Source organism: Alnus glutinosa, chromosome 3 (genome assembly GCF_958979055.1).
Source record: "Alnus glutinosa chromosome 3, dhAlnGlut1.1, whole genome shotgun sequence".
Taxonomy (NCBI): domain Eukaryota; kingdom Viridiplantae; phylum Streptophyta; class Magnoliopsida; order Fagales; family Betulaceae; genus Alnus; species Alnus glutinosa.
Genome location: NC_084888.1, coordinates 6208779 through 6219057, shown reverse-complemented (window position 1 = coordinate 6219057; position 10279 = coordinate 6208779). Strand labels below are relative to the sequence as shown.

Sequence of the window (10279 nt, the reverse complement as noted above, 5' to 3'; positions counted from 1 at the left end):
TACGATTCCATTCCTTAAACACCCACCAAACATAACTTATTATACGCTCTAATCCCTTTAAAGCCAACTGTTTTTTTTTTTTCCCACTCGTGATGTGCTCTGAGAATCACCAAAAATAAATAGATAAATGGGTTTCAGTTCGATTCTGTGCCCTTCTTCCAATTCGATTCTCAGTCTATTCCTTCTCTATTCTTGTTTTTTTGGCCTCTGTCATATGTACGACGAACTGGGTTACAACACCTTCACCGTCTCCAGCTTTAGCTATCCTCGGACCACGCTCAGGCCCTTTGATTTGCGCTATATTAGAGGTGTGTGAGCCGGTTTGCCGTGACCCTTTTGAGTACCTGATTCATTAATTTAGTTTTGCGCCATATCAGTGGTGTTTGAGCTAATTCTTAGTGACACTTTTCAGTATTTTACTGAAAGTTTGGTTTTTGCGTTAGTGCTTGAAGGATTATGGGGGGTAAAGATTAATGGATCTTTGTCTTAATATTGAATTTCATAAAGGATTTCTGGAGTACGTAGAAGTGTTTAGATGATCTTTAATGTTATAATTCTTATTTCTATATACTTATTGGGTTGTAAGTATTTTGGTGAAGCTCTGTTTAATTGTTTATGGACAAAATTTTAACTTTCTAAGTGAAAGTTATGAATATCGAAGTAATTTGGCGGTTATTTCTTATTTGAGTGCATCTTTGCTGATTAACATTGATAGTATTGCTATGTCTTCATAATTCATATATTACATGTAGTAGTCCTAGCATAAGTGTAGCCAACAACAGTGACAAGCTGATTGCCGAATTATGTATCATTACTTCATCCGAGGTGATGTTATGGGGGTAATCCGGTGTAATTCTGTTGCTACTGTGTCACATTATATCTTGGTATCAGAGCTTATTTTTCGTTGTGACGCTGTTCATGACCCAATCGATTGTTTCATCCTCTTATCAAGTTTTATACCTCTTTCTTCTCTTTAAATGTAATGACGAGGGAGATTTGCTTCGGTTTTCACTTCGTTTCATTCCTCTGTCCCTCCTTACTATTAAAGGGTTAAAGCATTTCCTTGCTTCCTGTTATCAAATTCAGTAAAGTTGTTGGTTGGATTTGTACAAATCAAACCTATTTACAGGCGTACTATGAGTATAAAATATGTGCATGTGAAGAAAAAGCTATCTCCTTTCATTTCATTATGTCAATTCTCAATTACAAAAGGATGGAGAAGAGATTGACTTATTCAAGATGCTAGTATTAAGATTTTTTTTTGAAAAATATAAAATTTGTATAATATCTTACTGGTTTTGCTGTTTTGCCCTGTTCCAGTTGATTTGCCATCATGGTTCTCTTCAATGTCTATAGTGTTGAACTCGGATGTAGAGCTCGTAAGTATGCTTATCAAGTTTGAAGAATTGATAGGATTTGTTCAGTATTCCAGCATTCATCTGATGCCTAATTCCTGGATATATGTTTGTTTGTTAATTATAAATTCTTTTCAAATTACTTTCGTTTTGATATCTTGTTGTGTATATACCTTCTTCTTGCATAAGGTACAAAAGTATACCATTCACTTGTCTAATCGCTGATTCCCAATTTTTTATTTTTTATTTTTATAAGTAATGGCTGATTCCCAAATTGAAATTTGTTTTCTTGATATTAATTTTTTCCTATTACTCAAGTTGCTATCGCTTGTGTCTCAAGTTGCTATCCCTTGTGTCTTTGTACTTTTTGTTTGTCCTAATACAGAAATCAGATGGTGCTTCAAACTCTGTCTTTAGAATGAAGGGAATTGCATCAATCAATTACCAATATAATGCATTTTGAGTCCTCTGCCTCCCTCAATTGCTTGTGGTCCAATTTGTTTGCAGGATGCTGTAAGCATAAAAAAGGCTCGTCCAAGCATGCTGCCAATTATTTGCTTCAGAGATGGTAGCCCCCCACTTCCAGATGTCTCAAACATTTCTCTAAATGATTCAGGTAGTTCATGTGAAAGTGGCCTAATTAAAATTGAAATGAACCTTAATTAAATGTATCAATCCATCAATTTAATCCTGTTTTGCCTTTCCACTTTATAGGCTTTGAATTCTTTAAGGTCATAATTGTAACCAACATGCATATGCAAGCACTTTGTAAGAAAACAAGACAGCTACTTTGGGACCACGTAGTTAAATTTCATTTTCATCTAATTGGCCTGAGGATTCTGCTTGCTGAGTTCTTTGTGTTAATGGTGTTTCTCAAATTACTTAACAGTAGTTACAGTGTTTCTTTGGGTGATGGAACACCTAACTTAACTGCACTTAGAACTCTTTCTTTATTGCCTATTTTCTTTTAAATTTGAATCAATCAAGAATTCTGGTTGACTTCTGTTTCCTTCTTTTTCCTAGTCTAATCAGATTATCAATTCATGTGGTTTTGAAAGGTTTTCTGCTGTTGCAGTGTTAGTTCCCCTCTCTAATGGCTCGTTTGGAGGAATTCAAGCTCTTCAGAATGTGGAGCAGTGCTTTCCTATGCAGAAAAATATCACAATGAAGTTGACAAATGAGCAGGTCAATCTCAAAATATCTTACTTTATCATACCTTTCTTCCTGTTTGCTAAAATCAGATCTTTTCACTCAATTTGTTTTTTAATTAATTTAACCGGGACGGAATCATGGTTTTTTTACTTAATGTTAAGGCCATGATAACTGTCAGAGGATTTTTTTTTTTTTTTTTTTTACTTATATGCACTTTTTGGAGGTCTGAAAGGGTGACCAAGTTTGGTGTGTGGAAAATTTCACAATTGCTTTGCTTATTTTGTTTTTCATATCTTTTGCCTGGTTGATAACAGTAAAAGTTGTATTCAGATATCTCCAGGAGCTTGGTATTTTGGTCTTTTCAATGGCGTTGGACCTACAAGGACACAGTCAAAAATGGTATAGTTTATTACTTGCTCATGATACCTTTCTCCTTCAGTTTATAGTTTTCTTTATCTTCTTTTCTCAATGACAACTAGGAAGGCTGCTGCATCCACCAACTTATCTCTTTATTGGATCTGATTATATTGTGTGATTCACATCACAAGAAAATAATTCAATAGTTGTTGCAAAATACTTGAGTTAAATATCAGTTCATATCTGAAAAATTCAGCTGGCTCTGCAATCCTTCTAATTTAGTGCTTGTACTAAATTTCAATGAATGTTGCATGATCATGGTGTAAGAATGATGTAAATCTCAATATTGCTGATCTTATTTTCTTGAGCTCTTTCCAATCTTCTTTCGTTTGAGTTTTGATATGTTAATTTTGGACATTCACAAATATTGCATTCATTTGAAAATATAAACCATAGCTGCTCTGGTATTGCAGATTGTCCGCGGCCCAGCATACTCCTTCAGTGCCAATGTTACTGTGGAAGGATGCACGACCTCAACGACATGGGGCCCGTACTGCAACCAGACAGTGGATCCTCTCTCATGTGTTCCATCTGACAGCTACTTTCCTGCAGGAAATCTTTCAGGAGCCATGCCATACAACCAGACAAATGAAAATGTGGTTTCTTGTAGAAGTACTTTCGAAACTTCTTGCCTTGGAGATGGTGAACCAAAAGTATACTCCTTGGATGTTGTGGGAGTGGCTGAACAGTTTACCATTATGGCAATGGGTATCAAGTTCAATGTAACAGCAGCAAATAACAGTGGGAATGTTAGTGAAATTAATTTAATGTGTTTTGCTCGGCATGGTGCAATTCCATCGGCCACTCTGCATGATTATTCCAGTAACATAAGTGTAGCTCCCTTGTCTATTCGCTCCCCAAAGGTTGGGCGCTGGTATATTGCTATTTTACCTGTTAATATTTCAAAAGAACTTGGAGGGACTCGGAACACTACTACAAAAGTTTGCTATTCCATGGAAACACAAGTTCTTGAATGTCCCATAGGGAAGGCTGGATCAAATTGTACATGGGAAAGATACGTCCTTCAGGTGGGATTTTTGATAGGATTGTTTTCAGCCACTATTGCCACTATTAAATTTGTGTCTTTATAATATGAAAAGCTGGTATGGTAGGATGAAAAGATGTTTATATAACTTGTCAATTTGCACTATTTGGTATATGAAGGGCCAAGAATGTGTCTTCAAGGAATTCCTGTATTGACTCATTTGCGAAGATGAACAGAAAATGCTTTTTTAAGTTTATTTGAGTTTAAGACATGAAATGGCTTAAAATGGTGAAATATAATGATTATAGCATGTTATAGGATATCATTGTGAACCAAATAGAATCAGAATTCTGCTTGAATATGTCAGATTGGAAGCATCATCTTTCATGTTAGTTTCGCTCTTTATATTAAGTTTATAAACAATTTAGGGGTTCTGCATTGTCTTCTCTTTTCATGATACTTCAAAAGGACTTATTTGCATGAATAATTTATTAATAAGCTGAGAATGGTTGTCTGCAGACAGTTCTCAGGAGAGACTCAAACCCCTTTGAATCCTATTATTTGCCGGTCAGTGCAAAAGTATCGTCAGATTCAGCCAATTTTCCTCTCGAGCCCCTTGTAAGCAACTCCTCGTATGGTGGAAAACCAGTTGATAGTTGGACTTACTTTCTTTTGGATGTTCCTCGTGGTGCAGCTGGAGGAAATATGCGTATTCGACTGACATCAGATACAAACATAGATTATGAAGTATATGCTAGATTTGGTGGATTACCGTCTCTTGATAGTTGGGATTATTATTATGCAAACAGTACAAAAAGTAGTGATGGCTCCATGTTTTTCATGTTGTATAATTCTAGCAAAGAAAAGGTTGATTTTTATCTTTTATATGTTAGAGAAGGAACTTGGGGTTTTGGATTGAGGCATCTTAATGCCACTAACAATGCTGCCAAAGATCAAACTATCATGTCTGTTTCCCTTGAAAGATGCCCAAAAAGATGCTCCTTTCATGGGGAATGCAGAATTGCTTTTGATGCTAGTGGATTGACATCATACAGGTTTTTTGTTTAGCCCTTCACTTATTTTTGAAGGTTTTACTTTGTTTTTTTTGGTTAGAGAATATACATGACATTTCTTGCCTTGATCTCTTTGCTCAAAAGGCATTGTTGTGAGGGGTGGAACAAAGAATTTTTTTGCTTGATTTAATTTCTCTATGGACTTTTTAACATCATAAGTTTTAATGAAAAATTGTCATAAAGTGTTGCATAATATGATCCATAATTTTTTTTTTTTTTTTGTCGTTCATTAGAAGTCCATTGAACCTTTGGGCTACATAAATGGAAGTAGCCCTTTCCCTTCCATGAATCCTGCCCTTCCCTGGTATAGACAGGATTTGATCTCAGATCTCTTGCGGAACAATGAGATTTTGTCAGCTAAATTAGCAGACAACCCACAAGATTTATAATTTTTTATATAAAAAGATTTGTTGTGAATTTGATGTTTGTATTGTCTTTTTCTGGATAAATAAGCATTTGTATTGTCTCTATAACATATTTGACCTTTTTTTTTTCGTTTTTTGCTCTCTTCGAACTCTTGATCTCCTCAATCTTTTTGAATTTAAGAGGTCTAAACTTTATTCCTTTTTTGGGGGGGTGGGGAGAAGACAAGGGCACAGGATACAAAAAAAAATAATTTTTAATTGCATTTTCGTATATTATTAACAGTTTTTTCAATCTTTTGGGAACATAACTCTGCCCCACTGTTGTTGGTCTGATTTGGATGCTCACTTGTTTAGATTCAGAAATTGCATGTCTTATTTGAGTTCCCTGACTCCTGTAATTGAGGATTTTTTCCTTTTCTTTTCTCTTCTTCCTCAGCTTCTGCTCTTGTGATCGAAGGCATGGAGGCTTTGACTGTGGCATTGAAATTGTGTCACATCAAGGTAAATTCTGATATGGAGTATGAGATGATGTTTTCTTGGTTGGCCTATGATACTTTTGTTGTTAATATGTCCTTTTCTGTTGTGATAATTGGTAAACTTTTATCCCTCTTGTTTGTCATACAACTAATTAGCTAAACTTTCGGTGGCTTCATTGCTTTAAACAAAAAATCAAACTAAGTGTAAGGGCTGTTTGCCCATTTGCAAAATCAAGCTATCTAGTGAGAAAGTTATTCAGACTGTCCATCCAATTGGAAGCAGCTAAAATTTTCTGACATTTCCGACCTGGAAAAATGTTGTTGCAAAATATTGAGTTGCAATTGCTTTCCAGTTCTACTGTGTGGTTTGCATTGTCTTCAAATAAGTTGTATTTTTTTGGGTAACTCAGAAAAGTTGTAATCAGCTAAATCAGTTTTGCGGGTTTCTGGACAGCCCCTTCCTTTTCATGAAAGTGTTATGATCTTACAAATTCTAGTCTGTAACAAGGAGCCATAAGTCCCTGGATTAAATGATAAATTAGCACAAAGCTGAAGGTCACATGTACTGAATTCTTCTACCATTTTATTTACGTGGACTTGGTATCATGCTATTCAATGGTTTTTTACTTGATTCACTTGCTTGAAAACTGCTGTAGGGCACATATGGCAATCGATTTGTCTTATTGGGTCAAATGCTGCGGCTGTACTTCCTGCCTTTTGGGCCCTTCGACAGAAGGTAATGCTCATACCTTTTTTTTGGGATTGGATTGGCAACAATTTAAATCTTCTTAGAAGATAGAGTAATGATAGATTATGGTATATAATTTGGCTTCCTGTTTTGTTAAACAACAACAAACTGATCTTTTACAAGATTACGATAAGCTTCAGTTTGTCTTCTGTTATGCCTCTTCGGGTGGTAGATTTATTCGCTTGCTGGTGGACGGGTGGTCGCTCTAGGAGTGCGGTCGTGTGGAAGCTGGTCCCTTGTTGCCTTTTGTGGTGTTTGTGGAGGGAACGCAATGATAGACAATTCGAGGACAAAGAAAGTACCATTGAGGAACTCATTTCCTTTTTCTTTCATTCTTTGTACTCTTGGTCGGCTGCGTACCTCGCACCTTTGGTGTTTAGTTTTAATGATTTCCTTGTTATGTTTTCTTCTTCCTCTTGATGCCCTTCTTGTATACTTCCTGTATACTTGATTGCGCTCTGCGCTTTTTAATGATATTTCTTACTTATCAAAAAAAAAAACAGGGCTTGCCTGTGCTCCAACGATAATCATCCTATGTAGTACTGTCATGAGACGAAACAGACATAAATTTAGTAGAAGATGCGACTTTAATGAAGACAAACAGCAGTATACTCTTAGATTAGACTGGAGGGTGAGGTCATGGATTCAATTCCATAAGGGTGCTCGAGTTATCTACCTAATAAAAATAGAATTAACAGCCTACTGGAGAGATTAGTGATATTACAGAAATCTTAGGGAGGTCAGTGATATCAGCCGTGGTCATTCATATCTCATATGTCTATTTACTGATTAGCAATTTGAGAATGTTCAAGCTATCCCGATCAACAAATGTGAATTTATTAACCCTTTAGATGACTTACTATTGTCAAATGGACTATTATTTGTTTTATGCAGGCATTGGCAGAGTGGGTGATATACACATCTAGCGGTATTTCAAGTGGATTATATCATGCTTGTGATGTGGGCACGTGGTGTGCATTAACCTTTAATGTCTTGCAGGTATGAGTTATTCCTGCATCACTTTTCAATTTCCGGGGATTTATGCTATTTATTTGGTTGTACACACTTGGGATATCCACCTTTTTAAGTTGAAAAACACAATGGAACAACAAGGGACATCGAAAGCCTTGAAATCATTTGGAGATAGTGTCAATACGCCCTCACTTGAGGTGCTTTGAAGAAATGGGTTTTTAGAGGGAAGTGAGATCCAAATCATGCAAAATGCAGTAAATTTTCCGTCGTGTTTTTCTAAGTGATTCTCTCTCTCTCCAACTCTATTTGAGACAATATTGATTATTCAAATGGAAAATGTTTCAGTTTATGGACTTTTGGCTCTCTTTCATGGCTGTGGTGAGCACTTTCGTGTACCTAGCTACTATTGATGAAGATCTTAAGAGGGCAATTCACACAGCTGTAGCTATTCTTACAGCCCTCATGGCTGCGACTAAGGCAACCAGGTAACTGATGCCGATAGACATTATTCTAGTAAAGTTAGTATAAGGATCATGAGAATTTATGGTTGGAATTTAACTATGCGTTAACCTGCAGGTCTTCCAATATTATTCTTGTGATAGCAATTGGGGCTTTGGGTCTTCTTATTGGATGGCTGATAGAGATCTCTACTGCATGTAGGTTGTGCTCCTTTTCGATCGGGTTCTCTTTAAATACGCCCAACAGGTGAGTTCTTTTCTTTGAGTTGGGGGCTTCCCTTGCCCTTGCAGAATTTACTTATTATATGGTTCACACGTAACAAAGCTATATTTGTGCTTGAACCTGATAAAAGACATTAGCATCGGCTATGGATAATCCCCACTCACTTCATCTTTTAAGGCTAGGTTCCTTGTTTACACAGATGGCAAGCTATTAAAGACTGGTTTCAAAATCTTATCAAGACATTTTTTAGACGGTTCCTGTGGGGATTTATGTTAGCAGGTTTCACTGCATTAGCCATGGCAGCAATAAGCTGGAAACTGGAAACCAGTGAAAGCTACTGGGTTTGGCACAGGTATACAAATATTGATGAAACTCTCTCTCTCTCTCTCTCTCTCTCTCTCTCTCTCTCTCATGTGTGGTGCATAAAATGCTTTGCAGTGTTTGGCATGTGACAATATATATGTCTTCGTTCTTCTTCCTTTGTTCGAAAACAAAAACAATTGCCATAAATAACGAGAATCAAAGAACCCCAGTTGGAAATTATGAGTTGACTCGGCAAGATTCATTCTCAAGAGGTGAGAGAATGGCTTAGGGAGCGTGAGGGATTTTTGCTTTAAGTTCCAACAAAAATGAGTTCTTCTCAAGGAAACTGGAGAAATTTTAGTGGCCGAGACTCTACAATTCATCTGATGGCATCAACTCTAGCAGTTGTGCCAAATAAGACGTCTCAACTGCATCAAATGGAGCAGTTTGTTGTAAATTCTTCTCCATATGAGTTTTTTTCCTGCATTTGTTTCAGGAAACTAGAATTTTCTTTTTCTTTTTTCTTCTGTATTGGCCTAATTAGGAAGAAAGAACCAAGACAGGGCAGAAATGATATTGACTAGGATTATTTTTGTTTCCTTGAATTATTTATACAAAATTATAGAAGCAGAAGTGATTGAATGAAGCTTAAATTGGTAGTTGTGATATAAAACCTCTATAATCCGATTGTTTCCGAGTGACTGGCCGGCTTCCACAACATGGCTATACTCTGGCCAAACCCTAAAAGAACGTATATCACAGAATAAATCCCAAAAGAAATGGAAGGTCACACTTTGAAACTTGTCCTTTTTTGACCAGTCTGAGAAACTAACATAGCTAGTTCATTAGCAATACAAAAAACATATACGAGCAGACTCCTATTGTTGATGCTCTTTTAGATGGAAAAAATAAATTATCAAACAAAAGTAATTCATATCATAAAAGCTTAATGGAAGAAACTTCAATAAGGTGGCCCAGGTGGGGGTGGTCGGCCACCGCCATAACTGACCGTTGGGGGCGGAGGTGGCCTAACTATCCCATGGCTGAAATTTGTATGGAGGGATTATTTTGGAACACAAGTATTCTATGAGATTGAAACCCCGATTTATTTGTTTTTTGAATCAAATCACAAGGACTAATTTAGCAATTTTTCCTAATATAATTGACAACTATGAAACACAGTAGTTACATTTTCTAATTAACCATGTGGATCACGGGAAAAAGATTTAGGGGTGGGTATCGGTTTGGTTGGTGTCGGTAGGAACATTTTCGCCTATTGAACCGCCGAAGTCGATTAAAGCCAATTAATTCACTGATTTCATTTCGACAATAATGTATTTCAAAAATTTTGGTTAATTCGGCAAACTCGGTTAAATGTCGGTCAGTTCTATCTTTAAATATGATTTAGTCGGTTAAAGTCGGTTAAATTTTTTTATATTGCACCAAGCCTTTTTTTTTTTTTTTTTGCCAAAATGAGTTTTTTTGGAGTGCCCAAATGGCTTTTTTTTTTGTTTTATTGGCTAAACAAGTGAAGTAAAAAATTAAAAACCGACTGTCCCATTTAACTGCTTTTTTTGGGTCTTCATCCTTTCATCAATTTAACCAACATATCTGCCAAGTAAAACAACGATGTCTCCCATGCTTCAGTTTGGTTACCTGACAAAATAGCACCTATACCGATTAATTAAACTGACACCGGTATAAATTTTTTATTTCGACTACCTAACCACCGAAAGTTGGTAGAGGTGGTAG

General features: G+C 36.3%; 1 protein-coding gene across 2 annotated transcripts; it reads left to right on the top strand.

Annotated features, from left to right (window-relative positions):
* LOC133864479 (uncharacterized) lies at positions 1-9132 on the top strand. Of its 2 annotated transcripts, none has more exons than XM_062300824.1 (14): positions 1-308; positions 1321-1379; positions 1863-1971; positions 2431-2540; positions 2838-2906; positions 3338-3952; positions 4429-4964; positions 5784-5848; positions 6480-6559; positions 7466-7570; positions 7889-8028; positions 8204-8248; positions 8424-8576; positions 8663-9132. In XM_062300824.1, exons 1-14 carry the CDS (start codon positions 128-130, stop codon positions 8814-8816), a joined length of 2421 nt encoding a protein of 806 aa, XP_062156808.1. In that variant the 5' UTR covers positions 1-127; the 3' UTR covers positions 8817-9132. The 2 variants fall into 2 exon arrangements, with proteins under 2 accessions (XP_062156808.1, XP_062156807.1); XM_062300823.1 differs by having other exon boundaries at positions 3-308; positions 8120-8248.
* Positions 9133-10279: the final 1147 nt, after the last annotated feature.

Excerpts from the sequence above, each read along its gene's own strand:
- LOC133864479 (XM_062300823.1), top strand. The coding sequence starts at position 128 with ATGGGTTTCAGTTCGATTCTGTGCCCTTCTTCCAATTCGATTCTCAGT. Across the intron at positions 309-1,320 it reads TGATTTGCGCTATATTAGAG|TTGATTTGCCATCATGGTTC; the intron begins GTGTGTGAGCCG and ends GCCCTGTTCCAG. Across the intron at positions 7,571-7,888 it reads TAACCTTTAATGTCTTGCAG|TTTATGGACTTTTGGCTCTC; the intron begins GTATGAGTTATT and ends AAAATGTTTCAG.